The sequence below is a fragment of the Cryptomeria japonica genome, chromosome 11, assembly GCF_030272615.1.
Source record: "Cryptomeria japonica chromosome 11, Sugi_1.0, whole genome shotgun sequence".
In the NCBI taxonomy this organism is placed as follows: Eukaryota; Viridiplantae; Streptophyta; class Pinopsida; order Cupressales; family Cupressaceae; genus Cryptomeria; species Cryptomeria japonica.
In genome coordinates, this window is record NC_081415.1 from 44,454,078 (window position 1) to 44,480,134 (window position 26,057).

The 26,057-nt window shown below is 40.2% G+C and overlaps 1 protein-coding gene across 3 annotated transcripts in view; it reads right to left on the reverse strand.

Annotated features, from left to right (window-relative positions):
- Window positions 1-941: 941 nt before the first annotated feature.
- LOC131076789 (ASC1-like protein) overlaps window positions 942-26,057 on the reverse strand; it is a 130,180-nt gene continuing 105,064 nt past the window's right edge. For 2 of the 3 annotated variants that reach the window (XM_058014114.2, XM_058014115.2), the window contains exons 6-7: window positions 1,701-1,885; window positions 942-1,589 (exon numbers count right to left, since the gene is read on the reverse strand). In XM_058014114.2, coding sequence (XP_057870097.1) covers window positions 1,564-1,589; window positions 1,701-1,885 — 211 coding nt within the window. In that variant the 3' untranslated portion in view covers window positions 942-1,563. The remainder of the gene's footprint in view (window positions 1,590-1,700; window positions 1,886-26,057) is intronic. The other variant, XM_058014113.2, reaches the window with a different exon arrangement.

Sequence of the window (26,057 nt, forward strand, 5' to 3'; positions counted from 1 at the left end):
CTCTGCAAGGACGAGACACTAGGATCGTCATCATGGGCTTTGTCATGTCTAGATATTCCAGACTTCTTCTTGCCTTTGGCTGTCAAGAACAGAAGCTGCTAGGCTATTGCTCTGCCAAAGCACTGTATTTCAGGTCACATATATATACATATACATATATAGTGCTTTGGCAGAGCAATAGCAGAACAGAAGCTGCTAGGCCAGTGCTGATATTTAATCCTTCTTCAATGATTAGGATCTGCTTTCTAAACTTCTCTTCCATAGATTCTCTTTCATCCCTAAAGAGAGGTCTAGAAAGGAGAAATAAAACATTGTTTGATAAAAATATTAAACAAGCATTACCTAAACTGATTAACATGTGGAAATCTCAAAGCATTAAAAGCCACTATATTTTCCTAAAGCTTCTACATGCTTAATATTTTGGTCATTTCTTATTCTCTTGTTTTCCTGTCTTTGTCTATTGTATTAACTTACAAAAGTCACGTAATTTTTTGATTATTTTTTACAATTAATTTATACTTTAATCTTTTATTTTATATTTAACTTAGATTATACAGTGCACGGAAAGGAATATGTTTAAATTCAGTAAATGAGCCACAGATTCCCATCCCCCGGTTAACATTTACCACCTTGAATTTTCTTCTAATGGTTGCTATCTAAAGTGCATGCAACAGCATAGAAGACAACAATAATGAACAATAATAGAGATCTAATATACATACACGAGTTAGGAAGCTTGTGAACAAACTGCCACAAGAGTAAACCACTATTGAGCAGATCTGTGCATACTGTTCACGGAAAAAAAAATTAAAGCCCTTGAAAGAGCAACGAATGTATCTTGTGTCAAATTGTATCAATATCCCAGAGCTAAGGTGCAACAGGCAACCACGTTTTGTGTTTAACATCAAAATCCCATTATTATATCCAATTTTGACACGCCATTCACACATCACTCAGTTCTACTTCTGGGTATTAATCCAACTCTGCAAACATATTGTTCAAAATTTGATGCTTTGCAATAAATTTAAGCATCAAATTTTCAATACCCCAAAAATGATTAGAAATCATTACACCTTCTTAACACTTGCATCTGAGAGCACAGTAGGATCAGGACAAGCCAGCAATGTTAAAAGGGGTTAGAAATTACAATTCTAAGATGACAGGATTTGATGAAACATGCAATGGAATGAGCCCATTGCGTGACATGAAAACCATGCACAATATCTTCAAAACTCAGAAGTCAAGAACTTGAAATACAAGTTAGTGAGAACTTACACCCCATGGAGTCACATTGAAACTTCCATTCAATAAACAAAGCCAGATACATTTTTGGTTTCCAATAATATTGTTTCAGCTAACTAAAGCTGCAGACTAGACAACTACTCTTGCATTCGCTTGCTATCTTCAATGCGGTAACTCACAAACAGAATTCCATAATTGTTACATGATAATAATGTGTGATGGTGCATACATTTGATATCAGCACCAAAAACCCATTTGACAAACATTCCAAGAATAACTCCTCCATTCTGATCCCTCAGAATATTGCTCCTTTAGAAAAGTTCAATCTTCTTTGTCATCTTCAGAATCTATAATATCAGAAAATAATTTGAAAGTTAAATGCAATTTTGACCAAAAATTATCAGTTAAGAGGAAAATTGACTGTTAGTGGATAAAAAACAGTGAAGAGATAGACAGACCTGATCTGACGTCTTCACTAATCCTGCCTCTTGCCTTCATTTGCCGTTCAAGCATTCGGTAGATCAAAACCCACCAATAAATGTGAAGGACGAGTAAACATATGAGGAGCGTGTTGAAGATGTAGTAATAAATGGGACCTTCTCTTTTGTGTTTCTTTGTATCTATACAAAGAATAACTTCATAACTGCTCAAACATCAAAAACAAAATAAGTATCATCATATGTGATAACTGATAGGTTAGCAAAGTACATGGAGCATTTCTAAGACACCAGGATTTAATAAAATACTACATTCAGATAGAATATCTGTTTTATCAAGAAAAAGAAGTTATTAGGTGACACACATTATGCAAAAGCAATTTTTTTTGTATATTCACTATTAGTATATTCCATGGCAATTATAAACAAGGTAGGTTATATGTTATCTTGTGCCCAATTAGTTTCAAGTTTTTTAAGTTATAGTGATTTCCAGCTGATTTGCAAATTTGGGCAGTGAATCCAATCCTTCCCGTCATAATTAACCAGTTTTAAAATTCAATAATATGATTTTTGTAACATATTATTCACAGTAAATAATGAATTCGAACATGTAGATACATTCATTTTCACCACTGGTGCAACTGAAAAAAAGTCTATGGGCTGGCAATACTTAAGTTTCAAAAGAAAATGGTTTTGGTCATGTTGATGATCTTCTGGAAGCTATCATATTACCAAATAAAAATGTGTCCAATAGAATAAAGATGTTGCCTCATCCTGGAATTCATTACATGTATGATGGGACCTATTGTGACGCAGTCACACATCGCCCCATTGCAAATGGGGACCCCCACTTTTTTCTGCTTTCTAGGATAGTGGTAGAGTCTTTTGCTATTAGCCTTTGCGTTGAGGTGTAGTTTCTCAGGTGTCCAGGAGGAAATCAAGTCAAGTCTCTCTCTCTTGATTAAGTGAAGTTAGTCAGTTGTCAAAGCTTAGAAAATGAATGATTATATGATGATCATTCCATTTGATCATCATCATTGGCTTGTGAGATGTGAGATGAGGTGTCTTGGGCAAAATTTGACTAAGTATAAGAAAATTTCCTTTGCCCCTGGGAAAGTCCGAACTAACTTCCTTTGCTCTTTAATGGCACTGACAATGACTTCCTTTGCTCTTCCAAGGCATTGACAGTCACTTCCTTTGCTCTTCAATGGCGCATTGATAGTGACTTCCTTTTCTCTTCCAAGGCATTGACAGTCACTTCCTTTGATCTCATAGAAGCCCCAATCAATATAGAAAACCTTTTGATCAAGGATGAGCATTTGATGTCTTGTAGCATTCCTTCTTTTGCATTTGAGTGACTAGGGTTAATGTTTGGTCATCAACCCAATTGATCAAAGCCTATGGTGGCGAAAAATTGAATGGAAGGTGTCAAGTAAAGTTAATTTGAACAAGATAGGTGAGGAGGTTTGAAAGGTGAATCCCTTGGATGAAATTTCACTAAGTATAGAGAGATTTCCTTTGCCACCCAGAGGACTGATTGCACTTTATGGAGAAGTAAGTCGCATGGGCAAAATTTGGCTAAGTATAGGAAAATTTCCTTTGCCCTCTTAGAGAAGCAGCCTGACTTCCTTTGCCCTCTTAGAGGAGCAACCTCACTTCCTTTTCTACTTGAGAGGAGCGACATGACTTCCTTTGCCTTCTATGAGGTCCGAAATGTCTTTGCTCTTCATGAATTACGGTTTAGTGCCTTTGTTGAGTAATGATTTTGATCTTCTAACCAGTGATCAGGCCTAGTAGACATTTTTTTCTTATCATCCTAAGAGATTTGATGTATATGCAAGGCGTTCTTTGAAGGAGAATTGATAAGCTTAGGCGAATGGAGGAAGAAACCTTAAGCATTTCTTATGCTTCACCTTAAATACTACCTTGCCTTTGCTCATTGACATGGCATAAATTGGTGAAAAGGGACAAATTAATGAAGAAGTTGATGAGAGCAAACTGGAGATGGCAAGTTTAATCCACTTCCATTGCCCTCTTGGAGGAGCAATCCCACTTCCTTTTCTCATTCAAAAGCCCGGCATCACTTTCTTCACTCATGCAAAACCCTGAGCTGCCTTCCTTTGCTCATCAAAAAGTCCGAATTTCTCTTTTGATCTCACCAACCAGCGGCAGGAACAAACATTACTGGCGCAAGAGTTCAAATTTAATAAAAAATGCTAAAATGCAACCAAGCCAGCCCCCTTTGGAAATAATATTGATTTTATTTAAAGCCTTGTCAAGTTGGCATAAGAACTGAAAAGACACACCTATCCCCTTGAGGGCCTATAAATGCCAAGTCGTATTTAGTCATTTAATCACTTAAACAAAGCGAATTATTCCCTAAAAGAGCAGAGCAGTGATTTAAATCTCCACAAGTGCAGCGAATTTGATTAAGAGCGAGATAGATTCATCCATTCATCTTCATCATCAGCGAACCCTGTCTACCATCAACATCAGCAAAGAAAGCTTTCTGGACAGCAAGTTCAACCTCAACATCAGCAATCAGGACTTGGAGGACAATAGCACATAAAATCAGGGGTGAAGTGTAGGTGATCAGACCTAAAAGCGAGAGTAAACTCGGGCCTGAGGATGTGAATAGCAGCAAACATAACCAACATCATGCATTTTTTAGTCCTTAAGTGATCGTTTCCAGATTTTAAAAGGATCTTGAGAAGTTAGCCTCATGATTTAAATGATGTAATTGTTAGAGATTGATTTCTGTTTTCTTCTCTCGTGGGTATGATTGCAAGGGAATACAAAGGAAGCAAAAGGATGAAGGAGAAACAACTAAGTCATGTTCTACACACTCAAGGCAAGGAATTTTCTACATTCCAAGGTGAGTCAATATCATCACAACTTCAAGGAAGACAAATTCAAGACATTCAAGAAGGAGGATGCAAGAAGTTTCAAAGGATAACAAGAGGAATCTAAGCTCAAAACAAAGGATTTCACAACTACACCAAGGAATTCAAGTCAAAGCCAAGGAATTTCAAGATCAAACATCATCAAGAAAGTGACCAGAAACCAAGGATTCCACAACATGAGGTTGAAGATCATGAATAAGGAAAGATCAACCATCATCACATTGAATTAATTGAATAATGTTGAGTATCAAGAGATATTGCTCATACACTTTGTGTTGATCTACCAAGTACAAGCAAACTGAGGTGTCATCCTAGTCAGCACTCACCAAATCAAGGAGTTACACATCAGCATGTCCAGATGCCATGTACTTGACTCATCTTATGGGGGCACAAACTCTAATGTACCTACAGAAAAGGTGTTCCTAGCAGAAGCAGTATTATCAAGTTGGTGTAGATTGCACAACACGAACCAACATTCTGAACTTCAATGCCCCGAATTTAAGATAGCTGCTGACATATTTCAACAAGAGATGCGTAACACTGAAGCATCAAAGAATCCTCCTACAACAGGTTATGAGATAGTTCCTACAACACAATATGATCAAGCTCTGATCGTAGAAGACTTCAAGTTCCCTCCAATATATGATGACCAACTACAAAATGGGAGATTTCCTCCAAAATCCACTAATGGACCAATGGTACCACCAAGCTCTCAATTCCCGCCTGCTTCCACAAATGGACCTGTTGAAGACTTAGATTATATTTTTCCACCACTCAACAACAGCGTTTTAGTTGAAGGAATAAAAGAAGTACAAACACAACAACAATCAAGAAATCAAGGACCGAGGGTGTATCAGAGGAATTATAGAAATCAAGAGCCATTGATCACATCAATTCCCCCAAACAATTTCTCTACTCCACCGAACCCAAGTGCCAGTAACGTACCAGGTTATCCACAAGAGGTGCCAGAGTATAGACAAAAGAATATGCCTTCTCCTCCGAAGGATGAATTGAAGAAGCTGAGCTTGAACGTGGTTGAAGAATTCAAAAGGGTCAAGGTTAGTCTATCATTGTTTGAGTTGATGAAAGTACCTGAAATCAGAGAAACTTTGATAAATAGCTTGAGCAACACCACTACAACAAGGGCAAACAATCAGAATACCTCCAATGTCTCAAAAGGAACAACCAATACCGCCCAAACAAACATAAATATGATTCAGGAATAACCGAATGAAGAGCAACAGTCATCTAGTACAGAATGCATGGTACAAGGTTCGTCCATCCTACCAAAAAAAGAAGATATGTTGGAAGTAAAAAACGCTGCTCAAAAGAGATAATGCCAAGAAAGCCCAGGATACGCCAGTTGTAAGAGAAAATTTTACCACGGGTGAAGTTACTGCAAAAGAAGAGACTACCATCAAAAAGGACACAACCAAAAAGGAGAAAGCTTCACAGAGAGAACATTGGTAAGGGCGTGAGTTCAAAAGGGAATGATAATAAAGAGGAAAAGAGTTCACATGGACAAAAGGATAAGACAACAATCCTCTATCAAGGAAAAGACGAGCCAGCTCCATTCTTGCTTTCGATCAGGATATTTGGAAAACTCTTACACAATTGTTTGTATGATTCAAGAGCTTCAAGCAACGTCATGCCCTTAGCCATCTGCAGAAAGTTAGGCTTAACTCCTACACCTACCATGAAGAAAGTGACCCAATTAGATAAGACCGAAGTTCTAGTGGTAGGGGAACTCAACAATATTCACATGCAACTAGCAGCCGACCCAAGAGTCCAACATTTTATAGATATATCAGTCGTGGATATAACTAATGGATACAACATGCTCCTAAGAAGAGATTGGTCACGAAGATTGAATGCGTACGTCTCAACTGACTTTTCGCACATGTGGTTGCCATGGAGAGGAGTCCCGAACCAGATGAAGATTGATAGTACTCCAAGGTTAAGGCTAATGATAACAGAATATGGTGAAAATAATGAAATTCTATTTTCCTAGAAACAGATCTTGGAACATATCAACCCAAAATTGAAGAGGTCTTAATGCTGCAAAGTATCCATGAAAAAGTCAATTCGCAGGAGATCATAAACTCTACAGAAGCTGTTGTTGAGAGCAACCACACTTCAGATCAAGACGATGATGGGATGTTTGAAAATTTCGGGAGGTTCGTCCACAAAAACATCAAACAAGGCATCAAGCTAGGTAACTTGGCATGTGTTCAAGATCTACTACTGCCTAATTGGTGTAGGATACACAATGCCTTCCATTCTGAGTTCTCATGTGCCATGTGCAAAATTGCTTTAGAGCAAGTTCATAAAAGGATTCCTGAAGCCTTGACATTAGAGGAAATCAAGGTTCCAGAAGCTGATAATTCATTTGAAGAAGACCCACAAAAATCACAAGAAAAAAATGAAAGAAAAGCAAAGTCATGTAGTCAGACTTCACAAGAAGAACAGAAAAGTGATGAAAACCAAGTATGGACTTGTTGACGTGTATTTTGTACACAATCAAACACAGAATAAAATACCCAAGGGTACCTTATCCTCTCTTGAATAAAGCCTCTGATTGCTGAAGATGTCACAAAAAAGGATCAATCAGGATGACTCCAACGTTCTTTGATGTAGGGTCTCTACGTGTGGATAAGCACCAGTGGTCGTTGTGAATGCTGTTTCATCAAGGGGCCTTACGTTTCCGAATTGCAGGGACAGAATTTCCTAAAACTAACAAGTTCTCAAAAGATCAAAAGGTAGGGTTTGCAAGAGATGAATTCTAATCTAATCCTAAGAATGATTCAATGTAGGCTAGACTTGGTAAGATTCTACCAATTTCAGTATTGCCAAGGAATAACAACTCTACTGAAATTGATGCGATCTTCTAAGGTGACTAATGATTTTTCAATTCATCAAGAACCATAGACACTATCATGAAGGTACATATCAATAGTTCAATGATGATTGAAGGTTTAAGCAATCCAAATATCTCCAGTTGACCACACAAGGCGTCCTTACAATCAGCAAGAAGCTAGTGGTTTGGAACGTGAATCTCACCAAAGATCAAGCTCAACACTTAGTCCTTCAAATTTAAATACTACTTCAACCAAGAATGATTCAAGAAAGTAAGCAACCATGAAAGTAGCCACAAGAATTGCAATAAAACACCATAACTTCAATATTTTATTGATCTCAAAGCCAAAATAGACAACAATTGCTTGAAATTCTCTCCTCAATGCTCAATCTTGCTACAAAATAACTTCTAACTATCTGACTCTAATATCTATTTCTCCTCTTAATCTCTCATTCTAATCTCTTCTTACAAAAAATGAAAATGAGTGAGGGTATATATAGCATCCTCAATTACAATGAACGGCCCAGATCAAAAGAAGATCAACGGCTGAGATTTTGACACCTAAACCCTAATTAGGGTTTGTTACAAAAGTTCGCCTTTTAGTTGAACATTATTAAATGCATAGCCAAATATTTAATTGGCACAAAAATCGAGGGAACATAGACCAATGATAATTAAGATGCCACATCATTTTATAACAACCTCTCTTCTAGAACCTTATTCCCCTTCCAATGTTCTTTCTTAGCATATGCAACGAATCTGGACACAATTCCTTCAATCTCAGCAATAGGAATCTCGAGAAGATTCCCCATTCGCTCCTCCAAGTGGATAACCTGATCAAAGGCCTTGAGAAGAGCTGCATCCCATCCTGGTTCGAGTTCCTTGATTTTCTCAATCAGGAGCATAGTAGTGAACATTAGATCCCGTTGCCCATCTGTGATGACATTCTCATCTTTGCAAAAGATGACCTTGACTCTCTCTTCCAACTCTTGAAGGTCCACATCTGTCTCAACTTCGATCCTCCTGCCGAGAATGGTACATAACACTTCAAACACCTTATCCTGAATTGGATGGATGACGCCCTCAACTTGATTGCATTTGGTGCTGATGTCCTCGAAAAGAACCTCCTTCATCTGAAGTAGAGTTGACCACTGAAGTAAATTATGAGCTCCTCCATCCATTATCTTTTCTTGTGCTAGGATCTTCCTTGGTGTTTGCCTGATTACTTGCAGAACAGGAATGATAACATCTCTAGTGTGAGCGAAAGCGGCTACCGTTATCATTAGGTTGTGGATGATCTCAAGGACTTGGATAGCTCGGTGGATTGTCTGCATCATTCTTGTTGTAAATTCAACGGCTACTGTGTGGGATTTGTCAATCCAAGAGCTCATAAGCTGAACCAAGCTCTTGACTCTTTCTGCCTCACCAACTGATTCAAGGGGAAGTGCTTGCACAGGAGACACTGCTGGACCCTAACGTCTCAAGGGCTGATTGAGATGACCAAAGTAGCTTCTCCAAGCACCGACCTCTCTCTCAAGCTTTCTATTCTTTTCCACTTCTTCCTTAAGCTTGTCTTTAAGTGCTTCAAATGAATCGGTTGCCTCATCCAGTGCCTGCTCAGCAGTGAGTGGACCAAGCTCAAACGTTTCTACATCATACTCTTCTACAAGAATTTCACCTTCATACTTGTCAACTACTAGTGTAGCAATCTGCAATTTCCTAGATCCTGCCTCATCTGTGATCATCTTGGACATCTTCGTGGCCTTCCTCTTCTCCGTTGCCTCTTGAGAATTTCCTATAAGGCTCTCTAAGTCAATTACATTATCTTCATCCTCAATCACAATCACCCTTGTCAGTCTTTCCTTCAACCAATCTGGAATGGCAGATCTCGTCTCTCTAACTTGTATTTCTTTAGGCAATGGTTCGTCTTCCCGGAGAGGAGATGTCACTTCATCATCATTCTTCTCTTCATGTAGCTGATCAACCTGGGGAGATTGACTTGATGAAAGCTGAGGTGCCTGCCCCTTTTCAAGTTTATCATTTTGTACCATTGACTCCATAGACTCATCAACCTCAGGCACCGTCTTCTCTTGTCCTTCAACTTGACTTGTCCTTTTTTCATGTCAAGAAGAAGTGCCTGATGAGCGATCTCGATTGGCCTCTTGCTTCTTCTTGGAGGGTTCCCTTTTCTCAGGTCTTTCTTTTCTCTTCGCGCCTCTAGGATGAGAATTGCCTTCACTTGCGCTTGCTCCTCCTTCTTCTGGTTTTTCCTCCAAAGTAAAAGTCATTGGTACGTTCTGTTCTCTTAACTTTTGATGTTGTACATCCACCCATCTACAAGTACATGACAAAACTGGAGCCATCAAAGCTCTCAAGTCCAAAATCTCAGGCTCGTTCCAATCTATCTTTACTGCTTTGTCCTCTCTGTCATAGGATGATTGGAGATGTCTACCACTGTCCTGAGCTTGATCGGCCACTCTGTAAACTTTGCATTTCCTGATGAAATCTAAAGGTAATCTGGAATGCATCTTTCTTTTCACTTCTAAATCACTTGAGAGATTCATCCAAAAGTCCTCTACCTGGAATTCGTGTTTGTACTTCCTACCAACTGTCTCTTCCATATAACCATGAGGATCGAAATTCTCCCTCGAGGCAAAGAACGTGAATGAATATAAGGCCAATTCCCTCTCTGCATCATCCAAGGCTTGAGTATTAGGACATACCTCAACTGAATTCCCCAATATGATGCGCACGGGAATTCCATTTCCATGCCTGTGTCTGAATGTCTTGGCATAGGCTGCCAACTGTCTGGTCACCTCAAGCAGTACTATCCTGTCTGTCGGATACCTTGGCAACATGTAAGGAGGTGAAGGACACCCATGAACTCTGATATATGTAAACTTTTGAAATTGGATGAACCAAGCAACATACCTCTTTACAAGCTCTTGTGCATCCAGAGATAGTCGATTGTGAATCCCGCCTTGCAATATCCTAGTGATGTTCATCGTGAAGGTATCATTGACTAACTTGTAGTTACTTCCTGGTGGATGATGCAAATGAACATAAGAGTCACAAACTCTCACCTCTCCGGGTCCTCTTCCGATCACTCCTCTGTGAGGTAGCCCTGCATATTTGAAACTCCTGATCAAGGCATATATGACGTATGAGCTCATGTGGAATGACTTGGTAGGCTTTAGTCTTCTTAACTGCACATCCAAGCAATGGCTAATAATTCTAGCCCAATGAATCGTTCCTTTCCCTTGAACTATCACTTGGATGAAGTAGAACATCCACTTCTCAAAGTAGAAAGCTTGAGGAGCCCCTATAACTCGATTGAGCAAAGTTATCAAATCTCTGTACTCCTCCTGGAAGTCGATCCTATGTGGTGTGTTGGGAATCTTGCTCAGGCGAGGACGACGTTTGAGTAACCAATTCTTATTGATGATGCTCAAGCAAGTGTCTGGATCATCTTCATACATTGACCTGGCTCCTTCTAGGCTTTTGTAAATCATATATTTATGCTCTGGAAGATGGAGAGCCTCACTTATAGCCTCCTCTGAAAGGTAAGCCAAAGTGTTCCCTTCCTTGGATACGATCGATCTTGATTGTGAGTCATAATGGCGGGCACACTCGATCATCAGCTCATGACACTGGACTGATGGAGGGAAACCGGCCGCCTTGATGATGCCACTTTCAATTATTCTCTTTGCAACAGGTGATGGCTTGCCAATGTAAGGAACCTCTCGAAACTTCTTCACACTGAAGTTTCCCAAGTTGGTATCTCCAATATTGCTCCACTTGGACACGATCCTGGTCTCCAATTCTTCATTCCTCTGATCTTCCTTCATGAGACCCAGACAATTAGTAGATGCTCCTGCTTTTGGAGTCGCCATCTTGACACCTACACAACATTTCATAATGAGTAATATACCTTAAAGCGTAGAAATATAAAGTAGAAAGGAATATTTAAGATTTTAATTAGGAAACTTCATGATAAATCTTGAGTTATCATTTCCTAATTAACTACATCAAACTTAGAATTTTCAAAACAAAGCTCCAAATTCAAATCTTCAATAATGGTGTCAAGGTGATTTCGCCATACCTCCTCTTGAGAATTAACTCTAAGAAATGATGCAAAAATAGGAGAATTCGCTAGGCAAAAATGTAGATCAAAGCTCTCCCTTTAGCAAAATGCGCCTCCTTAGTCTTCACAAGCATCAACTCCACCACCTCTAGTCTTCAATACTTAAGATAAATTCGCTCAAAATAGACCAGCTTTCGCACTTCCTCTTGCTCTCAAAATTCGCACTTGAAGTAATGAGTGAATGATTTGAATGATGAAAGAACACACCCCCAATATATAGAGCGCTCACCACCCTACTCCTCCTAGGCCGACTTGGCAAAATAGGCCAAAAAAATAAATAAAATTGCAAAAAGGAGAGGCCGACTTGATAAAAGAAATGAAAATAAGCCCCCAAGCGCTCCATTTTAATTTTAATTTAATAAAAAATTAATTTTAAATGCCCTTATAATAAAAAATTCGATTCTTTGAGGCTAAAAATTAATTTATTAAATGTCAATGTGTCTTTTATTAAATGCCAATTTAATTTAATTTTTCCAAATATTTCGAAGTTAGCAATTTTGGCATCCAATGCATTTTTAGAGGATATCAACGTTGAAATAAGGTAAAAACAAAGAATGCCAATAACTTCGCCCTGGACCCTTAGAGAGGGACAGGAGTGAACTTGCAATTTAAGCCTTGCATTCTTCATTTTTAATTGCCAAAACTTCATCTAGGCATCTAAAACGGCATTTTTTGATTGGAGTTTTGAGTTTAATTTCACTTGATCTCTAGAAGGGAAGTGCATTTAGGACTTTTCGCCTTGGACCCTTGGAGAGGGACAGGAGCGATTTTTCACTTTTGGTCTTAATCCTTCATCCTTTAATTGCCAACTTTCGTTGTGGGGTAAACAATGATCCCCTTCATCCGTTCTATGCATGCTCCATTTGCTTTCGCTAGGCAAAATAGGTGTTGTTAAAGATTTTCGCCCTGGTCCTCTAGTGAAGGACAGGAGCGCTTTTGAGTCCTTTGTACAAACTCTTGATTGCTTCAATCTTCAAATTACTCTAAGGCGTAGAATACCATTCTCCACCCCCTTCTTGAGTGTTGTAAACAAAAAGGTTATCTCGGAATGCAAGGTAAATGGGCATATTTGGAAATTTCGCCCTGGACCCTTGGAGAGGGACAGGAGCGAACTTGTAAATTGTCATCAAAATTTGTAAATCTTGCATCTCAATTCCACCTCAAGGCATTTTAAACATCCTTTCAAACTTGCACCTTGGCTTAGATTTGTCCAAATTTGGAGAGAAAGGCTAGATATTAGGTTTTTCGCCCTGGTCCCTCAGAGACGGACAGGAGCGATTTTTCACTTTCAAGCTTATCCGCCCTTTGCTAGCCTTCCAAATTATCTTCAACGGGCCAAACATGCCTTCCTCCATTCGTTTCAATCACAAAAACTTGCCTTGTCTTTGCAAGAAATTTGCACTTGAGAAAATCGCTCTGGACCCTTGGAGAGGGACAGGAGCACCTTTGCCTTCTAGGTATATTTCCTTGTTCTGAAAAGCCCCCAATCACATCTGAGGTATAAAACATCATTTCTCCCTCCTATCCAAGTCAGGTTTTGCCTCAAAATCTCAAACAAAGAGGAGAATCTTGAAAAAAACGCCATGGTCCTTCAGTGAGGGACAGGAGCGCCTTTAGTCATTTGGGTTGATTTCCTCCTTTGTGGACCACACAAATTATATTCAACGGATAGATCATGCTTTCCTTGATCTCTTCAAATCATAAAATCACTTTGATCGTGCAAGAATAGTGCAAATTCTAAAATCAAGCTCCGGACCTTCAGTGAGGGACAGGAGCGAACTTTGTCTTCAAGGCCAAAATGCTTCGTCCTTCATGATGAAATGTCCTTGCTAGGGAAGATTTCATCATGTTATACGCCATGAATAAGAGTTCCAATCCAAAGAAGGTCTACAAATGTGCATATAAAGAATTTCGCCCTGGACCCTTGGAGAGGGACAGGAGCGCTTTTTCCCAAAACCTCCAAAATTCATCATTTTCATGCCTTCAAAATCTTCAAAAGTATCAAGTCACGTCCGATCATCTCTCCTGGAGACCCCTGCACAAAACAAAATAGAAAAGTCAGTGACAAATATGCATTGAATAACATTTTCGCCCTGGATCCTCGGAGAGGGACAGGAGCGATTTCATCCTTTCTGGCTAAAATATCCAAAATTTAGGTCTCCAATTACTTCACAAGGCAGAGTTAGGTCATTTTCAAGGCCAGGAACCAGTTAGCAAGCCTATCAAAAACCACGAATTGCACTTAGAAAGAATTTCGCCCTGGGCCTTCAGAGAGGGACAGGAGCGCTTTTTGTGTTTCAGGCATCATCTTACCTCCAAAATTTGATCAAAACTTACCTAGGCAAGACCATATTCAAAATGCTAACACTTAAGACAAAATTTGGATTTTAACTCAAAAAACCTAACTAGACCTAACCTGAGACCTATCTGACTTTCCTGACAGGCTTACCCTATCGTTTCAATCTCAATCCTCGGGAGGACGCTTAATAACTTTCAAAATTCGACTGGACTCAGCTTGAATAATATCCAAAAGAAACCCCTAAGGTTTAGCCCTAGCCCAAACAGAGCACTCACTCAAAACCCTAAAAGCAGAGAGAAGAACAGGCAAAACAAAAGCGAAAAAGAGGGGGTCCCCATTCTAATGGGGCGATGTGTGAAATGGTCACAACATCTGGCAACACCACTGAGAATGTTGGTAAACATTTGGGAATCAATCTTTCTTAAAGAAAAACTCAGAAAACCTCCCTCAATAAAACAAGGAGTTAAACAACACTTACAAGAAGAGATTCTCATATTGAGACAAAGTATTAAGTCCACAGTTACCCATGTGTGTGCAAATGAGTTAATTCCCCTCAACAAGACAATCATGATCCTCCAGGTTTCCCTGTGATAAGCTACATAGTTCATCTGAACTCCAAAGCATCCTGGATAGAGCCTCGCTACCAGTCAGACGTCCATATTCCCGACGAGGTTATCGCCGCAAGCTCACGAACATTGCTCCATTGCCAGCCAGGCATCTATAGCCCCGATGGAGTTATCCGTATATTCCCTTTAGCCAATTTGATATTTCTTTGTCGGCTCATTTTCTTTCCTTTTGATTTTTTATTTTCACTTTCTCCTTTTGATATTGCTTTTTGTTCCATCAATTCTTTTGGCTTGTGAGCAGTGAAGCCCACTAGGGTTTGAGGATTGCGGTGGCACTGAAGCCAGATTTTAGATTTTTCACTGATCACAGCTTTGCCTGAAAACCACAACGGCTTGGAGATTATAAGTGTGAAAAGATATAATAACTGGAGAACAAAAATATTTGAGTTCAATAAGCTAATCTTACTTCATTGCAAATACGGCCTGACTCAAAGTTTTATCAAAAGAAACCTCTTTGCGTTTCCAAAAGACCTCATAATTGCCCAAATGAAACCAACAACCTAGGGAGAAGTCAGAGTGCCTCATGACAAAATCACCCAATTTCAAATGGATACCCCTCAAGACAAACCTAAGACAAGACACCTAAACTAAGACCCAAAACAAAGCGAAAGACAAACCAAAACAAAACAAACAGGACAAACGAAAACGAAAGCAAACTAAACTAGCTATGTACAGGGGAAGGCCTTTTGCATCTTAGGACTGGAAATAATGTTTGAGATACCTCCCATTGACAGGTAATGGGACGTCTTCCCCAGTTAAAGTTTTCAGTCTGAATGCATTTTCTCCCAAAATCTCTGAAATTTGATAAGGGCCTTTCCATAGCTTATCAAATTTGTCATGCTCTCCCCTCTTCTCGTGTGCTTTATCCCAGTATAAGACAAGATCTGAGATCCAGAACGCCTTGACTCTAGCTTGTCGATCGAAACATCTTTTAACAACTCCTTGATGTTTTGCAAAATTTTCCAACGCTTGATCTCTCTTTTCCTCAAGATTCAACAATTGTGTTAATCGGGCTTGGACAACATCGGTGTCTTCCATATATTCCTGGATAAATCTCAAGGTCGGGATCCTGAGTTGCATGGGGAATACCGGGTCTTGGCCATAAACCAAAAAATAGGGTGAAATCCCCAATGCGTTCTTGGTCCTGATTCTGTCTGCCCAGAGGGCAAATCTCAATTGGGTGTGCCATTCTCTTGGACTTCTTTCCAGCAGTTTCTTGATAACACTGAGTAAGTTTTTATTAGTCGATTCAGCTAACCCATTACCCTGCGGGTAATAATTTGACGAAAATTTAAGGGTTATTCCATACTCAAAAGCCCAATTCGAAAATCTCAATGACGTGAAGGTTGAGCCATTCTCGCAAACCAATGCATAAGGACATCCAAACCTCGTGATAATGTTTTCATCCAAAAATTTAATTACGGCCTCAATAGTGCATACTTTAAGAGCTTGAGCTTCCGACCATCTGGTACAATAATCAGTAGCTGTGATGATATACTTGTGTTGTGCCGAGGATGCGGGGTTGATGACACCAATAAAATCCATTCCCCATTTGGCAAATGGTCTTGCTTCAATCATTGGATTTAATGGCATGGCAGGATTCCTTTCTCTGAAAGCTGCGACGTGGCAAGTGTGACAAGTCCTGATATGATTAAACGTGTCTTTGAAAAGCATAGGCTAGTAATATCCTGCCCTCAAGATCTGATGAGCTGTAGCTAGGTTGGCCCCATGTCCGGTTCCAAACTTGGAGTGAAAATGTTCAATTATTTGTTTGGCCTCATCTTTGCCAACACATCTTAGATATATTCCTTCGTGATTTCTGCGATATAGAACGGATCCTTGAAGCATATAATGTTGACACTTTATTCTTAATGCTCTTTTCTGTGTGGGTGTCATGCGAACAGGGCATTTATTGTTGAGCAGGTATGTCACAATTTCTTTGTACCATTCATTAGGGGTGACATCCTCTAATTCATAAACTTGTTGGATTAATCTGAGTCCGTCAATTGCCAGTGTCTGTGCTAAAGCTTGTCCTCGAACAAGTTTCATAGGCTAGATTTCGATATCAAACTCTTGGATAATGGCAACCCACTTGCCCCTTCTTTCTCCTAGTTCATTTTGCATGAGGAGAGTCTTGACTGCTGCATCTGGTACTATTGCATAAATTTTGGCCCTTAAGAGGTAATGTCTGAATTTTTTAATGGCCTTGACCAGTGCGTATGCCTGTTTTTCAATGTTGGGATATCTGAGTTCTGCATCTTTCAGTGGGGTACTCATGAATGCAATTGGATTCTTGTCCCTCTCTTCACTCCTCTGGGTGAGAATAGCAGCACAAGTGTAGTCAGAAGCGAAGGAATACAGGTGGAAGGGTTTGAGGTAATCAGGACTGATTAGTACTGGCGCTTCTGCGATTGCCGTCTTTATCTCCTCGAATGCCCTCTTGGCCTGTGGCGACCATTCAATCTTTGCGTCCTTCTTCAGCATCTCATTCAAAGGTCTGACTATCTCAGCAAATCCAGTGATAAATTTTCTGACAAAGTTGATCTTGCCGAAGAATGATTTGAGTTCTTTCTTGCTGGCTGGCAAATTGATAGTGGATATAGCTTTTACTCTTTCAGGATCGATGGAGATTCCTCTTTCTGAAATGACATGTCCTAAAAGCTTTCCTTCTGTTACCCCAAATATGCATTTTTTCGGATTGAGAGAAACACTGTACCTTTTGCACCTTTGGAAGACTCTTCTTAAGTCATCCACATGATCTTCCCTTTTTCTAGAGAAAACTGTGATATCATCCATATATATGATGATGCACTTTCCAATTAAGTCTCTGAAGGCAATATCCATGGTCCTCTGGAATGTGGCCCCGGCATTGATAAGTCCGAAGGGCATCCTTTTGTATGCAAATGTACCCCACTTGGTAGTGAAAGCGGTCTTTAGTCGATCTTCAGGCTCGACCAAAACTTGATTATAACCTGAATATCCATCCAAGAAAGACATCATCTACGACCCGTTGACAATCTGCAATACTTCATCCAGTGATGGTAGAGGATAATTGTCCCTTTCTGAAGCTCGGTTGAGATTTCTGAAATCAACACACAATCTGATCTCTCCATTCTTTTGCCTGACAGGAACCAAATTGGCGAACCACGTCGAATGTCTTACTGGGAAGATGATTTTGGCTGAGAGCAGTTTCTTAACTTCTTGATATATTAGGGGTTCTAGCAAAGGATTAACCGGCCTCGGCCTCTGCCTCTGCCTAAATGGTTTGCTTCCTAGCTTCAAAGGGATTGTGTGAGTGATAATTGCAGTGTCATAAGTCTTGAGATCTTCATAACTCCAAGCGATGACATCTGGAAAATCGCTTACATTTTTCAAGATTCCATTTCTTTCCGGTGTGGTACAGGCCTTTCCAATGAACACATTTCTAACCTGTTTATCATCACCAACGTTGATTGCGTCACACATGTTTCCTTCCATGTTGTGGCTTTTTATCTCTTTCAATTTGTCAGGATCAAAGATTCTTTCTAACTCCACCATACCTTTTGGAATAGTGTTTGTCTTCAAATTCAAAACTCCTTCAGCATCCAATTCTGCTCCCTCCACTTCTTCTTCGTCAATGATTTAAGCTAAGAAGACATCTGTGTTGGTCAAGAAATCCAGTATGTGCTTGTCATCTTCAAAAACTTGAAAATTGGTGATGTTATCTGGGACTGAAGGTACTGATGTTAATTCTACTGTGAACTTCTTCAATCCTTCCATCGCTAATGGTATCAAAGAGCTGGCGGCTTGTGCAAGGGAATTAGCCACTCGATTCTGATGCCTGTATATAGATTTGATGTTGAAGGCCTCAAAGCTCTCAATGAGGTCCCAAACTCGATTTCGGTATCTGGTCAACCTTTTGTCATGGCACACATACTGCCTTCTGATTTGTCTTATAGCTATTTCTGAATCTCCATATACTTGCAATATTTTTGCTTTCTTTTTGATAGCCATCAATAACCCATGAATCAAGGATTCATATTCAGCTACATTGTTGGTGCAAGGAAATTGTAACCTATGAGCAGCAAGGTAAGTTTCTCCTGTCGAGCTAATTAATTCGTAGCCTGCTCCAGATCCTTGTTTGGAATTAGATCCATCGAACCTTAATGTCCATATTGCATTTTCTTGGTCTTCCGTTCCTTGGTCCTCCTGGCTTTCGGTTGATGTGTCGGATAGAGTTTCATCTTCCGAGGAGCTTTCCATTTCTGAATGTTCCATTTCTTCTACAATCAATGTCTATGGGACTCTTTTGTATACTTGTTCTAATGCGGTCTAGCACAAAGCACAGGATAGTTCTGAATGGACGGCATTATGTATCCTACACCAGTTGGGGAGGAGTAGATCTCGAACGGATGCCAAGTTACCAAGTTGCATACTTTGTTGTATGTTTCTATGTACGAATTTCCTAAAATTTTCTAACATTCCATCATCTTCTTGGTCGGATCCTTGGTCACTTTCTACGACAATTTTTGTAGATTCCATCACCTCTTGTTGACCATATTGTTGGTTTTGTATCATCAGGACCTCTCCCACTTTAGGCTTGTATGTCCCTAAATCCGACTCTAAGAATAGAACTTCATTATCTTCCCCATACTCGGTTATCATAAGTCTCAATCTTGGAGTGCTGTCGATTTTGATTTGGTTTGGGACTCCTCTCCAAGGTAACCACATATGTGCAAAGTCGGTTGACACATACCCATTCAACTTTCGTGACCAATCTCTACTCAGAAGCATCCCATATGAATTGGGAATATCTACGAATGATATGTCTATGAAATTTTGAACCCTTGGGTCCGCAGCCAATTGCATGTGGATATTGTTCAATTCTCCCATGACTGGAACTTCTGTCTTGTCTAGCTGAGTGACTTTTCTTTTGGTAGGAGCGGGAGTTATTCCTAGTCTCTGACAGACAGCCAGGGGCATCACATTACTGGAAGCTCCTGAATCATAGAGGCAATTGTGTAGTAATTTCCCAAAAATTCTGACTAATAGCAGGAACGGGGCCGGTTCATCTTTTCCTTGGGGAAGGATTGAGGAATCCCCACTGTGTTCTTGATGTTTTACTTCGTTGATCTTTGGATTATTATCCTTTTCTGGGCTCTCTTCTTTTGAGTGGTCCGCCTTGTTCGGAGATTTTCCTTTCTTGACCACATCTTTCTTAACGGCAACTCCCCTCTCTGGAAGAGTCTGACTAGTGGTGAAGCTTTCTTTGATGGCGGGTTGAGTTTTCTTAGTCTCGCCTCTTTTGAGTAATACTTTGCCTTCTAACATATCTTCCTTTTTGGCTGGGAAGGTTATGGTCTGGACCATGCATTCGTCTTGTTCAGATTGCTCCCTGTTATCCGCTTCCTCTTGGGTCACATTGATGTTGGCTTGGACATTGTTAGCCACCTCTTTGGACTGATGCTGAATATTTGACCTTACTGTGCTTGAACCATTCAGACTATTAATCACCGCATCTTTAATTTCTGAGACTTTGAGAAGCTCATAGAGTGGTAGGCTAACTTTGACTTTCTTGAGTTCTTCTAACACCAACGTGGCCAATCTTTTCATGTCATCGCCCTTGGGCGGTGTAACATTCTTTTGCCTATATTCTTGCATATGCTGAGGATACCCTAGATTATTACTAGCCTGCGGATCTGGAGGAGTAGAGAAATTGTTCGGAGGAATCGATGTAGTTAGGGGTTCCTGATTTCTTTGATTTCTTTGATATACTCTTTGATTCACACCTCCTGAGGACTGGTGGAATACCTCTTTTATCCCCTCGACTAGGACACTGTTATTCAAGGGTGGAAAATAATACTCTGAGTCTTCAACGGGTTCATTTGCTAATGCAGGTGGGAACTAGGAACCCAGAGGTACCATTGGTCCATTAGCTGATTCTGGTAGAAATCTCCCATTTCGAGCCTGATTATCCTCTTCTGGTGAATGTTTGTAACATTCCACAATCATGGCTTGATCGTACCGCGTAGTTGGGACCATTTCATATAAAGTCATGGGTGGATTATCAGGTGGATCGTTGCTACGCATCTCCTGCTGGAATATGTCGGCCGCAATTTTGAATTCAAGACACTGCAACTCAGAATGCCGGTTCGTATTGTGGAGTCTACACCAGCTGGACAAGGCCGCTTCTGCTAGAAACACTTTATTGGTAGGATGATTTTCTTGATTTTGAGAAATTGATGAGTTGTCTAACGGTGTCACCAGGTTTCCATTATTAGGAGCAGTATTCCATGGTCTCCTCTGAAAGCCTTGGTTGTTATTTCCCTGATAATTGTTCCTGAAACCTTGATTATTATTTCCTTGGAAATTTTGATTGTTTGTATGTTGGCCGTGGTTGACCCTCTGCATGCTTTGGAGTTGATTATTCTGATTTCTTAGATGAGTTACTTCGGTTGACAGCTTCTTGACTTGTTCAATCAGCTCTTTCATTTCATCTTTTTTTTCCTATGTTCTTGAGGAGTTTGTTGCGTTTTGCAGGTACACAGGTTGCGCTGGTGGGGCTTGTGAAAGTGCAGCTCCGGGATGAAGCACCAACTGGTTTGCCAGTTGTACGCTAGGATATGTTGCTTGTGGAATAGGATTCATAACTGGAGTTTGGTTGGCCAATGCCATACTAACTACTTGTATTTGATTCGGTCCTACAGCAAGTCCCATATGTAGTAGCGGCCCGGTAATATTCTGTCCCATGTGCTTACTGACTTCAATAGCCTTTGCATATGCTGCGTTTAGATCATTCGGGATAGGATGTGTCCTCACGAACATGGCAGTAAGATGATCTAGGGCTCCATAATAGATTTCCCTTGGGTCAGCAATGAGGTAGGGATGTCGTAACATCGTGTATGCGCGATGGAACCTGTTGTTGAAAGAGGTGATTGGCTCATGTTCTCTTCTTCGGATTTCAACAAATTGTCTATATAGCTCGGCTGGCATGGTTGGTATACCAAACTTTGCAATAAATGCATCCTTCATTGCGTCCTAGGTCCTGATTGACCCTGTAGGCAAGTGAATGAACCAGAAGTACGCTTCTTCTCCCAATGAGTAGGGAAAGAGCCTACATGCTACATCTCCATATTCGACTCGCCTGTTACGAAGAAGATCTTCGAACATCTTGATATGATCCTCCGCTGTACGATTGAAATCACTGACATTGAACTTGGAACAGAAATTCTCTGGATTCTTTGGCATGTCGTGATAGATTGCAAATTCCAATGGTGATGGGTTGTTGATCAGCCAAGTAGCGTCGTTAAGCACATGAGCAGGAGGAGGAGGAGGAGGAGCATTGTGAGCCATCGTGTTTCCCGAAGTTTGAAAGCTTGACAAGAGACTTGATGAACTGGCTTGGCTTGTCGGTTGAGAAATTGCCTGGATACTTGCTTGAATTGCCGCTTGTACTTGTTCTTGAAGAGATGGAGCTTGTGATGACTCTGGGGCTTCCTCTAAACTTGGTTCAAATTCCTTTGGAGTATCTTCTCTTTTGACTCGCTTCGAACTTGAAGTGAACTGAAGTTCATCCAGATTTTTGACGCCTGGTGTCGACCTCAATATTCTTTGATGTTTCTCGGGCGAGAAAGAACCAATACGATCCAGTGTGACGATTTGTCTTGCGGAGATTACTGCAGGTTCCTTTGATTGCGAAGCTCTCTAGCGGCAGCCCTTTGGTTTTCTTCAGCTCTATCTTCTTCTTGTTCCAAGATGATCCTCACTCTGCTATACTCAGCTTCGCTTCTCCTTATGTTCCACGCTAGGTGATTCAATCCGGAAACAATATCTTCTTGAATGTTGCCTATCTCCAAATTAGGTTGCACTACTTCATTCAATCCTTCATGTGGCAACACCATCATGATACATGATAGATCTGCTCCTTTAATTCTTCGGATTCGTGCCCTCCTTCTAGCACCAATTCTGTTGACGTGTATTTTGTACACTATCAAACACAGAATAAAATACCCAAGGGTACCTTATCCTCTCTTGAATAAAGCCTCTGAATGCTGAAGATATCGCGAGAAAGGATCAATCAGGGTGACTTCAAGGTTCTTCGTTGTAGGATCTCTACGTGTGGATAAGCACCAGTGGTCGTTGTAAATGCTGTTTCTTCAAGGGGCCTTACGTTTTCGAGCTGCAGGAACAGAATTTTTTTTAAAGCTAACAGGTTCTCAAAAAGATCAAAAGATAGGGTTTGCAAGAGATGAATTCTAATCTAATCCTAAGAATGACTCAATGTGGGCTAGACTTGGTAAGATTCTACCAATTTCAGTATTGCCAAGGAATTACAACTCTACTGGAATTGATGCGATCTTCTAAGGTGATTAGTGATTTTTCAAATCATCAAGAATTATAGATACTACCATAAAGATACATATCAATAGTTCAATAATGATTGAAGGTTCAAGCAATCCAAATATCTCCAGTTGACCACACAAGGCGCCCTTACAATCAGTAAGAAGCTAGTGGTATGGATACGAATCTTACCAAGTTTAGCCCACATTGAGTCATTCTTAGGATTAGATTAGAATTGATCTCTTGCAAACCCTATCTTTTGATCTTTTTGAGAACCTATTAGCTTTAAAAAAAATTCTGTTCTTGCAACTCGAAAACGTAAGGCCCCTTGAAGAAACAGCATTTACAACGACCACTGGTGCTTATCCACACGTAGAGATCCTACAACAAAGAACCTTGAAGTCACCTTGATTGATCCTTTCTCGCGACATCTTCAGCATTCAGAGGCTTTATTCAAGAGAGGATAAGGTACCCTTGGGTATTTTATTCTGTGTTTGATAGTGTACAAAATACACGTCAACAGACTCCTACACAGAAGAGCGCTTAGATTGAAAAGCCAACATTATATGCTCCAAGGTTTGGTTTTATACCGAAGAAATCATGAAGGGATCTATTTGAGATGCGTCGGCAAAGATGAGGCAAAACAAATCATGGAGCACTTTCATAACAAGTTTGGGACAAGTCACGGAGCGAGTCTAGCTATGGCTCATCTGATCCTAAGGGCAGGTTATTATTGGCCTACATTGTTTCAAGATACTCATGAACACGTGAAGACATGTCACACATGCCAGGTAGCAGCTTTCCGCGAGAGAAATCAAGCTCGGCTAACACAACTCATTAACCTCCAAGAGAAGAGAGATATGGCCTTAAAGAATTTTGCTAAACACCAGGGAGTGGTGAAGAGATGGTTCGATAGGCAAGCAAGGATTAAAGCCTTTAGAGTCTCCGACCTTGTGCTATACTGGGATAAAGCCCACGAGAAGAGAGGTGAACACGACAAATTTGATAAACTTTGGAAGGGTCCTTACCAAATTTCGGAGATCTTAGGAGAAAATGCCTTCAACCTAAAGACCTTGACAGGGGAGGATGTTCCATTACCCGTCAATGGACAATTCCTCAAGCACTACTTCCAACCATAAGCCCTATAGGTCTACCCTGTATATAGTTAGATTAGGTTTTCTTCGGTTTGGTTTGCCTTAGCTTAGTTTGTTGTGTTTTTCGTGGCTTAGTGTGTTTTGCGTCTGGTTTGCCTTAGTTTGAGTCTTGGTTTTCCTTAGCTTAGTTTGCCTTAGTTTAGGTTTGCTTTCGGTTTAGTTTGCATTCTTTAGTTTAGTTTGCTTCTAGAGTGCCTTAGTTTAGTTGGTTTGCTTTAGTTTGCCCTTGAGGGGTATTCATTGAGATTAGGGTGATTGTGTTGTGACGCACTCTAGCATTCTATTAGTTTTGTTCAGTCCCTTTCTTGAATAAGTATTCATGAAGGCCTCTTGAATCCAAGGTAGTTCTTTCCTAGTGTTATCACTTGTTTAGGATTTGCACACAATTTGGAGAAAATCACTTATTGTACCTTGATACTAACATCCTTTGGTTATTATATCTTCACACACTAATAAACTTCGAGTCGTTATGGTTTTCAGGTGAAGATGTGATTAGTGAAAAATCCAAAATCTTGCTTCAACGCCACTACAATCATCAAACCCAAGTAAGCTTCATTGCTTACGAGCCAAAGGAATTGACAAAATATGAAAAGAAAAGAAAACAATATCAAATGAGAAAAATGAGAAGGAAAAGAAAAAATCAAGAAAAGAGAAAGAAAGATGAATGAAATATAAAAAAATTGGCTATGGGAACATGCGAGTAACTCCATCGGGGCTATGGACGCCCAACTGGCATTGGAGCAATATTCGTGAGATTGCAGCGATAACCTCGTCGGGGCTATGGACGTTCGACTGGCAACGAGGCTCTATCCAGGATGCTTATGAAGTTTAGATAAACTACATAGCTAATCACGCTAGAACTCGGATATCATAATTGTCTTGTTGAGAGGAAATGAATGCAATTGCACACACATGGATAATCTAGGACTAAGTACTTCGATACAATTCGAAATTTTCCTCTTGTTTGTGTATATTTTCTAACCTTTTGATTCAGTAGGGAGAATTTTCCAAGGATTCTAAGGTTTGGATTGAGTTTTATTCTTGAAATGTTCAAGAACATTTCTTCAGTGGAGTCGCTAGATGTTGTGACCATTTCACAACATCACCCCATCAAAATGGGGACCCCCTCTTTGCTTCAAGTCCTAGAGTCCTTTAGCATGTCATCTCTTGCAAATTTGAGTGAGTAGGGTCAATGTTGTCATCCATGGTGGCAACAATTTGAATGAAGTGACGTAAGAGGAGGTGTCAAGTCAAGAGATTTAATTGCACTTTGTTGAAAGGCAGGTCGCATAGGGCAAAATTTGACTAAGTACATGAAAATTTCCAGTGCTCCCTCATTGGAGCAATGTAACCTCCTTTGCCATTGGCAGGAAGTTCGCTCACTTCCTTTGCCAATGGAAGGGAGCGAACTTCCCTCATCTGCCTCCCACGGAGTCCAAACATCTTGAGTAGTCATACGCTGCCTTTGTTAAAGCAATGATTTTGATTCTTGACCAGCAAAACTTAAAATTTGACTAAGTATGGGAAAATTTCCTGTGCTCCCTTGCTGGAGCAAACTTCACTTCCATTGCTCCATTGCTGGAGCAAATTCGCTTCCCTTTGCTATTTAAGACACCCAGCATGACTTCCATTGCATTCTAGAGGTCCAAAATGACTATGCCCTTCATGAGTTACAGTTTAGTACCCTTGTTAAATCAATGATTTTGATCTTTAACCAGCCTAATGGACATTTCTTTTATCATCCTAAGAGGTCTGATATGGATGCAATGAATTCTCTTGAAGGGATGAATTGATGAAGAAGTTGGTAGAAGAAGTTGAGGATGGCAAGTTTTATGTCATTTCCTTTGCCCCTTATTAGAAGTGAAGTGCACTTCCTTTGCTCCCTTGAAGGAGCGAACTCCCTCCCCTTGCCTCCTAAGGAGCCTAAGACACCTTTTGAACATCATATGCTGCCTTTTGCCAAGCGGTGAATTCGATTTTCAATCAGAAACCTGAAAGTTTGACTAAGTATATGCAACATCGCTCACTTCCTTTGCCAATGCAAGGGAACAATATCACTTCCTTTGCCACTAGCAA